General features: G+C 39.5%; 1 protein-coding gene across 4 annotated transcripts in view; it reads right to left on the bottom strand.

The window, feature by feature from the left end:
- Nucleotides 1-18,327, bottom strand: part of LOC119652913 (anther-specific proline-rich protein APG) — a 155,291-nt gene that overhangs the window by 93,975 nt on the left and 42,989 nt on the right. For 3 of the 4 annotated variants that reach the window (XM_038057295.1, XM_038057296.1, XM_038057294.1), the window contains exons 2-3: nt 15,494-15,650; nt 3,058-3,165 (exon numbers count right to left, since the gene is read on the bottom strand). In XM_038057295.1, coding sequence (XP_037913223.1) covers nt 3,058-3,165; nt 15,494-15,650 — 265 coding nt within the window. Of the gene's footprint in view, nt 1-2,691; nt 2,712-3,057; nt 3,166-15,493; nt 15,651-18,327 lie in introns of those variants that run through there. The other variant, XM_038057297.1, reaches the window with a different exon arrangement.

The raw sequence follows: 18,327 nt of genomic DNA, 5'->3' as shown, positions 1-18,327 counted from the left end.
CGCTCGCACTACGCTTCTACTGTTCTGCGCCGAGTGCATTTGCGGCGACCCACTCGTCGACCATCGTGAGAGAGTGGATTCTACTGTAAGGCGTAACCCGTAATGTAATTGTTTCCCCTCGTTAAAACGTAATCTAGTCACTGCCACTTCTGTCTTCCAATCACAGTGCGTACGAGTGGCAGCCCAGCGCCCCAACCAAATACTTCGTTGGAGATAGTGTCAGCACATCCAATTCGCTGCTACTCTTCTTAGTTATACAAATTGATTGAATTTTTGCCCTCTACAAGAGGATGGACGATTCCGAAGCCTAACGACAGTTTATGAGCGATACCATTACCGTCTAGTTGTGCGGAACATCGGGCTCCAAAAGTAAATTGGGGTTGGCAAGTCACTTAATCCATATGGGTGATCTAGCCCCAAAATTCTATAAGGGCAATATGTATGGTAGAAAAAGAAAGAAAAAGAAAAAGAAAGAAAGGCCAAGACGCCAGTCAACTTTCAGGGATATTGAATTGGTGGTTTCATATTAAAGCAGGCCTAGACCGGATGCCGGTTATACGAGAAACTTTCTGATCACATTTTCCAATTCATACATCGCTAAAAAACCCAAAATATTCCTTCATATTTTTCATTATTATATCTTGTAGTTAAGTGTATATTACAGACATGATATTATGATCACCCTAAAAAAACAAACATTGTCTGTTAGTCAATATTGTACATATATACATGCACCTATGTAAATTAATCATACGAAAAGATGTATATATACAGCGTACATAATGTACGAATATATCTATCGGAATTGGGCATTACTCCAAAATTTCATTAGCATATACGTATAAATACATACATATCTCTGTCTGGAGGAATTGATATGGATATAAAATGATTAAAAAACTAAAAAAAAGATTTCCTGCGACTCTCCATTCAGATGTTATATTGGCGAATTGATATGGTATGAGGACGTCATACACGTTTTAGAGTACACGAAATTATGATAAGATAAAATGTAGAAGTTTCACCTTCTACAACTTTATTAATAATGGTTGGCTTTCCTTCAAATTTCGCAAAGTTCTGCCTTATGCTACCCTTGCTTTGTACTTTTAGCATGATCTTAAGGGGGTTTCTGGCTAAATTTCTAAAACATGCAAATATACCGTTATAAACTTTAGTTGAACACATTCTGGAAGGGGACGTATTTTGAGGCCTAGATTTCGTTTAGAAATACCACTGTGATTTTTTTCAGTTTTTTCGGTTGGATAGGTTCAGAGAACGAAACCTGTTACTCTTTTTTGGTGTGGTATTTTTAGCCTTCACTCCACTACGTTTCATTCGATGTAAAATATGGGATCAGTTTCAAAATTACTAATTGAGCCCTTTTATTTGATACCCCATGGCCATATTCAGTGAAAAAAATGTCGCACTCCCGTTTTGCATGTATGGGGAGCCCTCCTTAAAATCAACACAAAATAGCGCCACAAGCTATACTATATGTAAAGAAATTCATAGACCACACGTTCTCACCAAATTTCGTGGTATTCAGTCCAGCCGTTTCTAAATAAATCGGTTGTTGCAGACAGACATCGATTCGATTCTAATAAGGTTTTGTTTCACACAAAACTTTAAAAATAAACGACATATTTAAAAAAAAAAAGTTGAATTTTTTTTTCATTTATTATGAAAATTAGGAGATGGTGCTTGCTATGGACGCCATCACCCCGGACATCCAACGTTCAGCGCCCTATACACTGCTTTATGCAGATGATGTTTTCCTAGACGCTAGGAGCAAAAATGATCTCGAGTATAATCACTGGCAACCTGGATGAAATGGCGTTCCACAACGAACGTCTCAATTCTAAAATTTACCGCAACGTCGTTCGTCCTGTCACTCTCTATGGTTCTGACTGTTGGCCGACTATAAAAGACAATGAACAGCGTCTTGCTGCGAACTAGTGGCGTGATACGTTTTGATCACGATCGAAACGAGGAAATCCGCGGTCGATATAGGGTTGAACCGATCGTGGACAAACTGCGAGAGAGGTGTCTTCGATGGTATGGTCACGTAATTCGCGCTAACAGGAATTCACTTGCCAAGATTGGTCTGAACATCGAAGTCGATAGTAAAAGACCAAAAGGTCGGCCGAAACTACGGTGGGCTTGATGTGCTGGATGGGGATTTAATCGCCTCGCGATTACATCCAGATCAGGTATTTAATAAAATAAAATGGCGAAACCGATCACGACGAATCGACTCCGCTTGTGAACGGGATAAAGGCTGAAGAAAAAGAAGAAGATTATGAAAATCGGAAGTTAAATTCGATTGCTCCTTTCCCTACGTGTATGCGTATCATTGGGGAGTGACGTTCAAAGCTAAACGGAAAAAGCTCTTGCATTTTTTTTATATTTGCTCGTCGCTATTATCTGGGATAATTGAATATAATAATGTGTAAAATATATATACCTATATCTACATTAGTAAAACGTTACGGCTCTACATGTCTCAAATTATATATAACTGCTTATCGGGCGATTTTCTGCAGATATGAGCGTACACCGTTTTACTGTATTTGGTTGAATGTATGCCTTCGAACCTGATAACTTGGAACTGTCACCTTGCAGAGGTTAGTCGTGCAGACGTTGTGTATATACATATCTAATAGTGTGATTCCTTGTTAGTTAACCAAAATAAGCAAAACACGATGCTCAAACTAAAAAAATAATTCAAATTCAAATTTTATTTGTGGTGGATTCAACATGTACAAAGGAGGAAATTTTGAGAACATTCACTAAAAAAATAATTGTACAAAATGAAAAAAAAATTATGTATAAATAAAATATGTAACAATGTACTTGCATGTGACAGTTTGAGGAGTTAGTGATTTAGTAATTATTCACTCAAATTATACCTCTCAGTATTTATTTTGGCCTTCAAATCTAAGCATAAATACTTTAACAACTTTGTGTATTAGAATCTATTACTAGTTTCCAACGAACTATTTACAGAATTAGGATGATACGAAGAAGTTATATTGAAGATCCTAATTTAGATCTTACTCTGAGCCCGATTCCGTGGCGGCACAAATCCATAACCAGACGCTCCTACTATTACTCCACTAGATTCAATAGGGGCATCTGCTGGTGGATCAGGAAAAACTACTGGACCTGAAAGTGAATAGATACACACGTCATTAAAAAGGTTTCGATTCTGTTAAGCAATTTTTACATATAATATTGAGTGTTGATTGCCTTAGCTCAATTATAGCATATAGACTCTTAAGTCGAAACGGCTATTGATATATTCTGGAACTGGTAGACCATGGTAAGGTCATGTAAGTTGTGGCGATGAGAATTCGCTAGCTAGGGTTAGCCTAAACGTCGAAGTGGGGGGAAAGTTGGTAATGGAGTCTCTTAGTCCGTGCAAATTACACTTATGACCGAGAAAAATGGCAAATTTTTGGAGAGATTCTTCCATATTGTCAAACATTGTTTACGGTGAGAAAATCGTACGGATCATGCAAGAAAACTAAGGGCGTCTGATCAAATTATGCTGGATTAGAATGGTTGTTGGCGAGACTTTGGTGGTAGATAAATGGAATATGTTAGGAAAGCTTAGTCCAGGTGTTACCATATGATCGACGGAACGTTTGATAACTGAAACAGGATTCGTTTTCAGACTGAACCACATGTTTGTCTTATGCAACTTTAGTACCACTCACATTTAAAATCGTTTCGTTTGGCAAAAATTCTGTTATCCCCTTCCTCAGTATTTGGTATTAAAAGTTTCGAGAGTCGTTGATTTCTGAGGTATATGCCTCTTTATTTGTTGACCACAACTGGAGTATCTTGCCGAAGACAACAGAAAAAAATGTTGGTTGGAAGCTTCCGAGTAATAATGGCAGCCACTTTCCATGCGCGCCCCGTATATGAAAACACAGAAAGAACATTGGCGCTGTGAAAAAAGACTATACACAGAAGGAGTAACTCAGCGGTAAAGGGCTACGGAATCTCATTGTGCAGTGGTATTGCTGTGTCAATGTCACCTAGATGGTTTTCTTGTATGATTTCTTCATCGTGTCCGAGCAGGAAACGGTTGCATCTAAAAGATTGATATTGGATGCATCTATTTGTTTACTCTTCACTTCCTAGGAGAGCAAACATGTATCTATTGCCATGAATGCTGCGCGTGTTTGCTTCCAACAAGTTTCTTTTAGAGGAATTTTGAAGCATAATTCACTAAGTGATTCCACCAAGATCCATTGCCATTAATCCGAAATGAATCTTTAAGGAAGCTCTTCCTTTGGTTCCCGCTAGGATGTGCAATGTGACCTGTGCAATGTCGACATGCGAGAACAGACACGTTCCTGCAACAACTCGCAGCCATTTGCTCGCAACTCCGTGGGCGCACACAAATGCACTGCATCATATACATGGCACTAACACCAACCTTTATACGCGGAATTTTGCTCGCGCAATTCCCGTTGCAAACGTATGCAAGACTTTTGCGTCTCCATAAAATTTCAAAATTGCAAATGCGTTGAGCGTTTGAGAAAAAATGATATGGTCCATTGGAGAAAGACAACGTGAAAGACAACAGCGGTAATGAATGCAACCTTAGCAAACTCCGATTTTACCTTGATCCAGCGCGCGACATTTGCGTCGTCATATCGTTTTGAAGAACACGTGAGGCTGAAATCTAAATTCTGCACATGATTTGCAGCGGGTTGCTCTGGGCAGTGGAAAAGGTTCCAAATAGAAAGCCAGTTTATCATCTTTCTCTCCCATTTTCAGAGAAAGTCATCAGATATCCAGAATATTTGAATAAGTGACAGTAAAAACTTTGACCAAGTCGACGGGGAGACCGTCAAACTCCTTTTTAATCCCTTTGAATGCGCTGGTGGTCGAGATGATTTTATTTCTGCTTAGTTTCTGCTTAGAGGGGTAGCCAGCAGTCACATGCTATGGCAGTTAGCTATTTCATCCCCGAGAGATAAGCCCCCGCGGCGCTCTCTTTATGAGGGCGCACGTTTTATAGTAATCTTCCCAAGTCTGCCCTTATCCTCAACCATTAAGGCGTTCAGTTCCTTACGACAACTAGGCACAAGCGTAATTAAATTAGAATCCTCCCCTAAGCACTTCATTTGGACATGTAATTGAGGACAAGCAATATATATAAGACCTTAGAATTAGCCTATGGAGTTAATACCAGTTTTACTGAAGAAGAGTAAGAGTAAGTCGATCCTATAAGGCATATATAAACACTATGTGCACACAGAGCCTACATTTCGGGAATGTTGTATCGAAGAATTTTGGACGCACTCATTTGCTTTTCCTCCCTCCATAGTTTTAATCCGATTGGCTGGATAACTAGCATTTATGCAGACTCTCTTCTAGCATTAAAGCATAATTACTTTTTACCTTGATGGCAGTGTACAATTTTTCATATGGCGTGCCGAAAGGCGAAATACAAATACACGACCCGCAGATTTTTGCTATGTTAAGTTTTCATGATTTCCATTAAAAGCCATATTAATTATAATTATATATTATATATTATAATTAATAACTCATTCAATAAATATTCAAAGTTCAGCAAAAATCGATGGTCGTGTATTAGAAACGAGCTCTTGCCAATATTTTCGTTCCTCGCCGCCGCGCAGCACCACATCCCGAATTGCATATAGCCTTGTGCAAGGTGTATTGTAGTTGGAGTCAATTCGATCCAAGTTCTCGAAGCAGATACACACCATCATAAGCATCTCGAGAGCTGTTAAGCGACCTCTTTAAGGAAGCATCTCTCCCTGATAGTGGCGCCAACAGTTGGACACGTTCAACAAGGTAAAAAAATTCTTTGCAATTTCAGATCTGCGTGCAACACTAGGTACGGGCTTGGGGACATTATGTCCACAAGGAGGTGCAGGATAATACTCCCAGAGGAGTTATCATCAGAAGAAGAAGGAAGCCCTTCGGAACTGAAGGGCGTAAATGTGACCCTCCTCGAAAAAATCGAGGAATTAAAACTGAAAAAGGCCAACATGGCCCAGTAACTGGATTGCCAGCAGGGCATCATCAAGGAGTTGGAGGAGCGCTTGGCATCTCTTGAAGTGAAGGGGAATTGCCTGAAAGCGGACTTCTACTGTGTTTCAGAGACACGATTAAGCAGCAGGCACAATGTAAACTTTACATTTCGATTTTGTTACCAAATCGCCCCAGGAAGTGTGCGTTGAGTTAAAGTCGCCACCAAAAATTAGGTATGTACTTAGATTTTGACTGAAGATCGCTCAAGATTGGACTAGTTGCTCAGATAGTGAGCTGCATTTGATGTACACTGCATGTATTTACACGCGTATACTGTCGATGGTTTTAACTAAAGCCGCCGCCGCGGAACAGATTTGCAGGTTGTTGATGGTAACTTCCTCAAATTCATAGTCTTTTCTGACTAACAGGGCGCTATCGCAGTTGGTGTAGTTCCGGATAATGTTATGTTATCACCGGTAAAGTTTACATTGTGCCTGCGTTTTAATCTTTGAAACACAGCAGAAATCGAAAAATGGATCCACAACCAAGCTTTATTAAATCAATTTGAGATGATCTTGCCCGACTCACCCACAAAACCTGAAAGTCAATCAACACTTAACTACAGAAGCTCCACTCATATTACAAGTGTTACCGTACAAAACTTTACTAGGAATGTCTGATCACTTTGCAGTTGACCTCAAACTTTCCTTCACCTTTAAACTGCAGAAATAGTTACTCAACAAAATTAGCTCCTTCGTCCATGCTAACTAAGATAAGTTCAGGGCAGAATTAACACTACAGCTGAAGCTGAAAAAAATCACAGTTTTGCAAAATCTAACAGACAAAGAAATCCCTCCTTTCCAACTTGGGCAAGCTTTTCGACAAAGCATGGGCAGTGGGGTTAGTCCAACACTGCGATCAGAAAAGCATTATTCCAAACCACCAGTTTGGGTTCCGGGCTAAACACTGGACTCAATACGCACGAAGCTACCTTGACGACACAGTGATCAGCAGACTTAACGTCAACAAAAAACCCACAGTAGTGTGCGCGTTAGATCTTCAAAAGGCCTTTGATTCCGTGTGGGCTAACGGACTCACTTTCAAATTAATTAACCTTGAATTCCTTATCCCGGTGATCAGACTTGTAATAAGTTTCTTCAAAGATGGGCACTCTTGCATCGACGTGAGAAATGATTATTCCGATCTTCTAGCAGTCAATTCCGGAGTACCGCAGGGATTCATTTCAGGATCCACACTTTATAAAATTTTGAAGACTGACGCTGCAATCCCAGAAAGCAGCACAGAATTATTACAGTTTGCTGACGACACGCTCATCCTCCCGTCGAGCCTCCGACCCGGTAAGGCAGCTAATGCTATTGAGAAGTATTTACCAGATCTCTGCATGTACTACCAGATCTGGGGCATAAAAATCAATAAGGCCGAAACACAGGTCATCACTCTTCAGAGAAAATCCAGATGCTTGGGATCTAGATCTATACAGATAAAAGCTAAATGCTTGAAACTATGCATCGGAAATGCTGTAGTGAGCATGCTATTCCATGAACAATTAAGACTCGATCCCCACCTTAAACTTGCTCTCAGCAAAGCACGCGGTGCAGTAAGTAGTATCTACTCTTTTCTTCGTAAAAGAGTAGGACTTTGCACTAAAACTAAGCTGACTCTATATGAAATCCTTATAAGACCCATTCTTTGTCACGGAGCTCCTATGTGGATCACTTGCTCCACCAAGGCGATGAGCCAAATCCAAGAAATGCGCCGCAACCCCGAAGTGTATCGGCGAGCAAGAATAAAACCTCTTTGAGAGCTCATTCTCAGCCTGACAGAGAGATTCTTCGAAAGAATGGAGAATCACCCCAATGAGGGAACTATATCTGGAGGGTAACTCCACCTCATTGGCCACATTCTTAAGGCCTTGCCAAATTGTGAGCACCGGAATAAAGCCCGCCATTGTCTCTCTCTTCAACGCTCCTTGCTTGGCAGGGGTACATAGAGGATAAGCGCCAAATTTGTAAGCGCTGTTGTAAATATTAGATTTAAGCATTATATAGAAGTATTATTATTAGATTAAGTTAGACTAAGCTAGAACAAGTAAGTAGATAAGCCTTCTCGCGCTCTAGGTGCAAGCACAGTTGTTTAAGGTTTTGTGCGAAAGAAAACCTTATGAGAATCGGTTTGGTGTCTGTCTGCCCATCCGTCTGTCTGTCACACCCGATTTATTCGGAAACGCCTGGACCAATTGTCACGAAAATTGGTAAGAGTGTGTGATCTGTTGTTCCCTTTACATACAGCAGGTGGCGCCATTTTGTGTCAAGTTTAAGGGGGGAGCCCCCATACATGTGAATGGAGGGTGCAACATTTTTTTTGCAGAATGTGACCATGTGGGGAATGAAATGAAAGACCACAATTGGCATTTTTCGAAACCGGTTCCATATTTGATATTGGGTGAAACATAGGGGAGTGAGGGCTCAAAATATTACCATCAAAAAGTGTAACAGATCTCGTCCTCAGAAACTGTCCAATCGAAAAATCTGGAATATCTGGAATCGCAGTGGTACATCTCTATGAAATCTAGGCCTCGAAATACATTCAGTTCCGATATTTGCACAAATAAAGTTAATAACAGTATACTTCCACATTTTAGAAATTTACCCGGTAACCCCCCCCCCCTTAAGTTCATCCCAGAAGTACAATATTTTGCCTGCGTGTAGTGGAGAACGTAATGCACAATTTGGCCAAGAAGAAAATGCAACTATTGTTAACAAAGTTATAGGGGATGAAACTTTGCCAGCTTTTATGAATTTCGTGCATTTGACAATGTGTATGACGTCATCATTACATATCAATTCGTCAATTCATATGAATGGATTCGAAGAGAATTATTTGGTTTTAGTTTTTCAGTCATTCGCATATGAATACTATATCAATTACCCCAACCAGCCATGTGTATATGTAGATATATAGTATATGCGTGCTAGTGAATTTTGCGAGTAGTGTCCAATTCAGATAGATATATTTATACATTAAACCATTCGCATTTAATATACATACTATATATGTACATATGTGCGCTTTTGTGCACGAAGTAATTCGGAAATATGGGTACGATCAATTTATATACGTGCATATATAAGTACAGCATTCGGAAATAGGCAGTTTGTTTGTTTAGGGTGAGGGTAATATCTATGGCTGTAATATGTACGTATGTTTGTAGTTTGGAACGATATGAAGGAATACGTTGGATTTGTAGTTATATACGGATAGAAAGATGTGCGTTGAACTTTCTTACATAAGATGAACACAAAGCCTTTATACCAGAAGCGCGAGCTGGTGTTCCGACTTTTTTAAATAAACATGTTTCTTTTGAAACTATAAAATTACCATGATAAATCAGAGAAAACCGGCCAGGCCAAATATTTGTAATAGCCACCGGATTTTAAATTAAATATTTAAGATAGATAAGCTACATTTAAGCTAGATATAAAAAAAAAAGATTTGTATTCAATGTTAGTCACTGATTTGTTGATTTCGTGTAAAACAAAACCTTATTAAAAACGATTCTGCCTGTGTCTGTCTGTGCCACACGCATTTTTCTTCAAAACAGCTAAACCGATCCGAACGAAATTTGGTGGACAGATGGGAACTATGAAATCCCACGCATACAGTCAGTGGCATAAATTTAGGAGGAGTTTAAATGGGGGCTCCCCATACATGCAAAGGGGGGATTTAAAAATTTTTTTCACCGGATATAGTCGTGTAGGGTATCAAATAGAAGGTCTCGATTAGTGCTGTCCGAAATTGACATTAGTTTTGGCTTGAATTGCAAAGCGCATCAGTAAGGAGTCTAAATGTACGCACTTAAAGTGAGACAAGACTCATTTTCGGAAACTACCCAACCTAAAAATCCGAAAAAATCAGGGTGGTGTGCTGAGATGAAATCTAGGCCTCAAAATATGTCCCATTCCGATATCTGTTCAAATAAACTTACTAATAGTATATTACTACTTTTTAGAAATTTACTGAAAAAACCCCCTTAAATTCAGCCTATAACTTCCGAATTTTGTACCAGCATAGAGGACAATATTTCGTATCCACGTGCTAAGTTGGCCACGTGGAAATCTGGCCATTAACGTCAAAGTTATAGCAGTTCCAAAGCCATGCAAATAAGATGCTGATGTCATAATTAACCGGAATAATTGACATGTGCGTGTATTTTATTAAGGTCGCATTTATGAAGAATCTACTTATCTCCAGCCCTTTTTAAGGTTGTGTGTAAAACACTTAGATGAAATCTAATCTGCGAGAGATGTCCCATTCCGGTATCTGCTCAAATAAATTTACTATTAGAACTATTAGAAATTGACTAAAAAACTCCCCTTAAGTTCATCCTAGGTGTACTAAATTTTGCACCGACATAGAGGACAGTCTCGTGCATACACATGCTCCATGAAAATCCTACTATTAGTGTCAAAGTTATAGAAGTTCAAACTTATCAATTTCGTGCTAATTAACAGCATCCTAAGCCATACAAATAAGATGCTGACGTCATAATTAACGAGAATAATTGAATTTCGAGGGAAATATTAATTCCATCCAAGAAGAATCGAATTCTCCTTAGCCCTTTTTAAGGTTTTGTGTAAAACAAAACCTTATTTATATATGATATGATGGTTAAGTTCTTGGCATTTGCTAATAATATTAAACTCAGAGCGTGAAGCGTATGAGGTTGACTATTATCAATACAGGCCTTTCCATCAAACGATTTATTTAAATCGCTTTCTAGAAAATAGAGGGGAATGGAATTTTTAGCTGTCGCGCACTCGTTGCTCCTCTCATCTTTTTCTTCTTCTTCGGCCTTCAGTTCACAAGCGGGGTCGGCTCGTCGTGATCGATTTCGTCATTTTATTTTATCAAATGCCTGATCAGGATGTAATCGCGAGACCTATAAATCATCCAGTGTATTAAGCCACCTTTGTTTTGGCCGGCTCTTTGGTTGCTTGCCATTGACTTGGATGTTATGACCAATACTGGTTATTGAATTCTCGTTAGCGTGAATTACGTGACTGCACCATCGAAAACGCATCTCTCGCAGTTTCTCCAAGATCGGTGCAAACCCATATCGTTCGCGGATATTCTCATTTCAAACGTGATCAAAACGTATCACGCCACCAGTGCAATGCAACATCTTAGTCCCCATTACCGCAAGACGCCGTTCATTGACCTTTATAGTCGGCCAACACTCAGAACTATAGAGAGCGGCAGACGGACGACATTGCAGTAAATTGTAGATTTGGGACGTGCGCTGATACGTCGATCACAAAGAACACCAGTTGGAGAATGCCACTTCATCCAGGTGGCGTTTATGTGTGAAACATTTTCATTACGCAGTTCTCCATTGGCTGATAGCATTAACTCGAGATATTTAAATCGCTGAGTTCTGGCAATGGCAGTAACCTGCCCCTCGAGATATTTAAATCGCTCAGTTCTTTTAATGGCAGGAACCTGCCCAGAACTGAGCGATTTCAATATCTCGGGTCAATGCTATAAGCCAATGGAGTACTACGTTATGCTCCTCACATAGGGAAACACAAAATCTTTTATATCTGAAGCATCAAGCTTCCGGTTTCCCAACTTGTTTTTCTATTCGGAACTATAAGAAATCGAGAAACCAAAATTATAATTTTAACATGTGCTCATTATAGCGATGATGAATTTTATTGGAAAATTAATGTAGCCATGCCGATATATATGTATATTGCTGCCTTCCCGATTGCTTTATTGATTTGATTTTAGACAATGAGGCCGTGATTTCATACTATAGAAACCAAAGTTTTTTAATATAAAAATGTAAATTAAAGATGAAATTGATAGTACTTTTCAGACTACTGCATTTGCAATAAGCAGTTCACGCTTATGCACCATCTAATTACTGAAAATGATAATTAGAATTAAGGTAATTCAATTTCGAACTTCGTTTCCGTTGCTAGTTATTGATTTTGGGTATAGAAGCTGTGAGTCGTTTTAAGTGCATAAAGAAAACAAGGTGGAACCCGGAAACTGGGAGCTCCAAATATGACAGGTTTTGTTGTTCTCTTATGTAAAAACATTTGAGTACAAGATGGTTCCGTCCATAGATAGCTCGTAGTGTATTCAATTCGATATGGTACTGATATTTTATTTCCCAGGGAATAGTCATTTGACGTGAAGGAGGCAATTTTGATTTATTATAACTTTTTCAATTATCGTAGCATTCTCACCAAACTTTCCAATATAATGCTTCATGCTAATACCTACACTACTACGGATCTAGAATGAAGGAGGATTTGCAGTCTTCTTTTGCTTCAGCCTTTGTCCCGGCATTTGGTTCTATCAAATGCTTGATGCTAGATGCGAGGCTTCATTGTTTCAATCGGCAGACCTTGCCTAAGATGGAGCGATGGCGTAGGTCAGGACGCCAGACAGCTTTTAGGGATATTGAATTGGTGGACCTCGGCGCAAAACCGGGATGTCTGGAGTTCTTTATTAAGGCAGGCCTAGACCGGATACTGGTTGTTGTGCCGTTGATGATGATCGATATCGAGAATATTTTGAGGTATGGACACCGTATAGAGGCAGCTTCATGATTTTTTTTTAGAGTTTTCCGTTGGGTAATTTCTGAAAATGGGTTCGTTAAAGAATCCCACTCGCCTTACCAACAAATGTCATTCTCAACGTAGAAAGATGCCACTCACTGCATGTCTGGGCGTTCTGATTTCCTACCTTCTCACCAAATTTCGTGTCAGAAAAGTGCGTGTGACAGATAGGCAGACAGACATTGAGCCGATTTTTAATAAGTTTTGGTTTTGTCGGCAAAACCTTAAAGGCGATTTGCCTTGTGTAAAACAATATCTTATTGGAGTCGATTCGATATCTGTCTGTCCATCTATCACATCCGATTTGCTCGGAAACGGCCAAACCTATCGTCACGAAATTTAGTGAGAAGGTGTGGTCTGTGAATGCTTTTACATATAGTAAGTGGCGCTATATATGCGAAAGGGGGTGCAACATTTTTTTTCGCAGAATAAGGTCATGTGGGGTATCAAAAGGAAGTTAATAAGTTAATACTTTTCGGAACTGATATTTTTGATACTGGGTGGAACATAGGAGAGTGAGCGCTCAAAATGTGTGGCCCAAAAAGTGTAGCAGGTCTCGTTCTTAGAAACTATCCTACCGAAAACCCTGAAAAAAATCACAGCGATGCATCTGTAGGCCTCAAACACATATAATAGTATATTACCATATTTTAGAAATTTACCCGAAAAGGTCATGGTAGAAGTACAAAATTTGACACAGTTATAAGAAAAAATGTAGTGCATAATTAAGTTTAGAAGCAATCCAACTGTTATTAACCCAGTTATAGAAGACAAAAATTGTGTATGTCATCATTGTGACGTCGTCATTATATAAACTGAACTCACAGGAACGGAAGAGTTAGAGTTTGGATACATATGTATATCAAGGAATATTTTGAATTGAAGGTATATACGAATGGGAAAACGTGAATACAAAATTTTTCAGACAAGATCAACACAAAAGCTTTATACCTGAAGCTTCCGGGATCCCAACTTCTTTAAGGTTGTGTTATATATGTCATCAAAAAATTGAAAAAAAACGTGAAATTGCCTCTGTGTCTAGGCCTCAAAATGCCTTCCATACTGATATTTACTCAAATTAAGTTAATAATAGCATATTACTATATTTTTTCAAAGTTTACTAGAAAACACCTAAAGTTTATCCTAGGGTCATAATAATAATTTGCAGTAATATAGACTATATTATGACGCATGACATTTCGAAGCTTCGTCGATATCGTACTATTGCTGATAAAGTTATAGTAGCTGAAATGTTTGAGTTATACACTGTCACCTCCGCTTTCTAATCACATCGCATACGGGTGCAGACCTTGTATGCCGGGTAAGTTTACCGTATGTAATATTATAGTATTAGGCCAGCGTACTCTGATGATACAACGCAGACAGATGTTGACAAAGGCTTGAAGCCTTCGAGTAACAGCGGGCTCACTTTACATGTCCCAGTCAAAATCGTACTATTACTGATAAAGTTATCAAAGTTGTGCTTTCCGTATAAATTAACTGCAACCCAAAATACTAAATACCAATATCACATTAAATTTAATAGTCTCAGATCCTAAATATATAATACATATACATTACGGGCTATATACAGATGAGATAGTTCTTCACTGAACTATACTTTCACAAGAAATAAACAAAATCCTTCATACCTGGATTTATTTTGTATATGTTATACTAGTATTTTGTCAAAATTTCAATGTTTCCATCAGCATAACTATACCGTGTCTATTCTACTCCACTCTTTCAGTGCCCGATAATTCTCCACGACAGTTCAGCAGCTGTCGCAAGCACCGCAATGAATCAGGGAAAATCAAGGCAATAGTCCAATGAGGATCTACGAGAAAACCGAATGTATTGAAGGTTCCCCTACTATAAAACGTTGGCTGATTAATTGTAAAAATCTAAGTAGTTTCACTTACTAGCGGCGCAGAAGTTCAAAAGCCAATCAAAGAAGCGGAAAGGACTACGTTAGCAAAATCTAACAGCATTGTAGCTTGTTTGGGTCTTTAGTATATATACGATGAATATTCCCGTTTTTCAACTGTGGTACTGACATTTTATTTCTTAGGGAGTAGTTATTTGATGTGAAGGAATAAATAATAGGAGTTGGGCACATTATTTCTGTGCGTTTATAACTTCTCCAGGTGTAAAAATAGAATAGTGGGTAACTCCAGATGTAGACCACCAAACAGTCACCATTACCTTCTTCGGATGGATCCACTTTCATCACATGTTACTATTCAGTGCAAAAAGGGATCGCTTCTGTTGCGGGAGAGTAAAGAACAGCGAATTTCCATTCGAAGCGCCATGTTTTGCTCCGTAAGGGCATGCGGAACCGATTTGCTGATTTTTTCACCTTTCAAAGTTGTTGAAAGTGCCGGCAAAATGTCGAATAGTGTACGCCCAGTTTCTCTGTGATTTCTCTCACAGTACTCAGTCACAGTCCTTTCTCTCCTTTTTATTCACTGTTATCACAACGATGGTCAAAACTAAAATGACTCCTTGATTAAATGTAGAAATATTTATACTTCACTATCCGACACCAATAGCGCCAACTGGTGATGGTTTGATACAACAAAATCGCAACTAACTTCACTTGATTGCCAAATCGGCAATTTCATATGCAACAACCTAATATTACAATTTCTACTCCAGATCCTCAAGGAAACTGGCAACTGGAGGAAATCATTTTTTTTGCGTGGGAGTACTAGTAAGAAACAACTAACTTTAAGTCTAATAATATTGATATTGAGCAACTATTATTGGATTCAACAGTCTTACTGAAAGTAAACAGTATTAATTAAAATATTTTTCATCATTACCTCTATTTTGCCGCGAATCTCTTATGTTACCAAACGCTGAAGGTCCGCCGAAATCCCCTCCAAAACCGCTATAACTTCCTGAACTGTCGAATTGTGGGCCGAAAAACTGTGCGGATGCAACAACAGCACATAAGCAGAAAAATACAATAGTAGTTATCTAGAAAAAAATGTAAAATACTTTAAGCTGAGTAATCAAAACAATGTTCCACGAAAGTGAAGCGTATAAACTATTCTCTAGAAGCTGTTGATATATATATCCGTTCGTGACCAATAGACTCCGAAATCGTTCAATCAATCGCCATGAAAATTGGTACATATGTGTATTTTTTAATCGATTTTTTATGCGCCATATACATTGCTGTAATTTACTACTAGATGACACTGAGACAGACCGTTCACCGTTTACCGGATCGCCTGAAAACATGCACTTTTAAGCTCATGTGTAAAGCAGAACTATATTAAAATCAAACTCCGCCATGCAATTAACACAGTATGCTGGTCCCAAGCCCAGGTAAAGGAGGAGGGTTTGGGGCGACGTACTCTGTACTATCCTCAGTAAAACAAAAATAAAATGCTGAGATCAGGGAAAGAGATAAATAGAGTATAGTTGGAGGCACACAACGAACAAAACAAATATATAATTCGGAAAAGGCGCATTGATATCTGCGCTCTGCAAAAAACCCGATGGTCTGGTGCCAAAAGCTGCGACATTCAACGCGAACGTGGTAAAAATGGCTACAAACTTCTCTATTTTGGTAACCCACACACTCAATATGGTGTTGGCATTGCCATCTCAGAGGGTTTCCGTGATGCCATTAAAGAAGTCGAACGATTTGATGATCGGCTGATGAAGCTCACCATTATATCTGCTGATCGCACTATTCACTTCTTCACCGCGTATGCACCATAGACAGGTCGACCTGATGCCAAGAAAGATGCCTTCTGGCAACTTCTCGATGAAAAGACTTGTCACGTGCCTGCTGACTATTATATAATCATTGCCGGCGACCTTAATGGTCATATGGGTGAAAATGCAGACGGTAACAAGTGCCATAGGGGAAAGGGGTTCGGAGCACGCAATGAGGGTGGCGAGCGTATAATCGATTTTGCGGACATCCATGACCTTGTACTTATGAATACCTGGTTCATCAAACGGTTGTCTCATCTTCCTACATTTTATAGTGGGAACAGTAAAACGCAAATCGACTATATTCTCATAAGACGCCAACATTTTACCACTGTCACTGATTGCAAAGTCATTCCCTATGAGACCATCGCACCTCAACATCGGCCGTTTATTGCTTTCCTGCGAATTAAGCCACCGATAAAACAGCGTGAGAAACGCACTGGCCCGCCGCGCATTAAATGGTGGCGATTTGGTGAGAAGAAAGAAGAAACGGTTTCACTCATACGATTGCCGACCATTACGAATGGGGAAGAATCATGGAATCAAATGAAAGGCACGATCCACAAAGCGGCCTCTGCAACCCTCGGGGTCACCAAGCCGGGTAAACGGTACATCAACCGAGATATTTGGCTTTGGAATGATGATGTTGAAATGAAGGTCCGTGAAAAGAAACGCCTCTACCACAAATTTCTCGACGATAAAACGCCTGCTAATTGGCAAATTTAAAAGAATGCCAACCGAGAAGCAAAGAAAGCGGTCGCTGTCACCCGAGCGAACCATTTCAAAAATCTTTACTATAAACTGGACACTCGAGATGGCGAGAGAGATCTGTATCGACTTGCTAAAAGCCGTAATGAACGCACACAGGATATCAAACACTTCTGTTGTGCTAATGACACAAACGGATAGACGGCGAGAATACTTCGAGCAGATTTCAACTGAAGAATTTGCTCATCCTCCACTTCCACGATTATTACCGACATTTGGACCAGTTCCACCAGTCAGCGCAACTGAAATCGAGGAGGCATTAAAACAAATGAAATCGGGGAAAGCAAGAGGACCTGACGACATCGCATCTGAGCTCTGGAAAGCGAAGAGCATTATCATACCAAAGGAAGTGATCTGACATGCTAAATGAATATATGTTACGGGCTATGTACAAATGAAATAGTGCTGCACTCAAATATACTACACAAAACAATACCTCAAATGTAGAGTTTCCGATTGACGGCTTGTTTTGAGGTCTTTTGTATATAACAGCACTTTAAGCTAATTTGGTTTCCTTTTGTCATACCCAATATGGCTCACTGAATTCTTTAACCGGGTCATTCAGGAAGAAAGAACACCATCTGACTGGCAAGAAAGTACCACTCTTCCAATATGGAAAAAGAAAGGTAGCCCAGCAGAATGTTCAAATTACCGTCCGATCCAGTTACTTTCCCATACCATGAAGATTTTTGAACGCATTCTTGACAACCGTATTCGCTAAATCATTGAAATAACCGTGAATCAAGCCGGATTTGTCAAGAACTGCGGAACTACTCACGAAATACACGCTACGCGGTTACTCATGGAGAAACACCGTGAGAAGCATCGCCCTCTTTACATTGCCTTTCTGGATCTAGAGAAAGCGTTTGACCGTGTACCATACGAACTCAGCTGGTATGCTTTACGACAACACTTCGTGCCAGAAGAACTCATGCGCTGGGTTCAATTGCTCTACCACGATCCGAAAAGTAAAGTTCCAAGTATGGCGGGTGTATCAAAACCGCTTCGTGTCTCTGTTGGTGTTCATCAAGGAAGCGCCCTCTCACCACTCCTCTTTATTCTTGTTATGGACACCGTGACACGGGATATCCAACGTTCAGCGCCCTACACACTGCTTTATGCAGATGATGTTTTCCTAGCATCTGATAGCAAGAATGAT

Source organism: Hermetia illucens, chromosome 3, assembly GCF_905115235.1.
Source record: "Hermetia illucens chromosome 3, iHerIll2.2.curated.20191125, whole genome shotgun sequence".
Taxonomy (NCBI): domain Eukaryota; kingdom Metazoa; phylum Arthropoda; class Insecta; order Diptera; family Stratiomyidae; genus Hermetia; species Hermetia illucens.
Note: the sequence above shows the minus strand (reverse complement) of the source record. Positions and strands in the feature narration are given on the sequence as shown.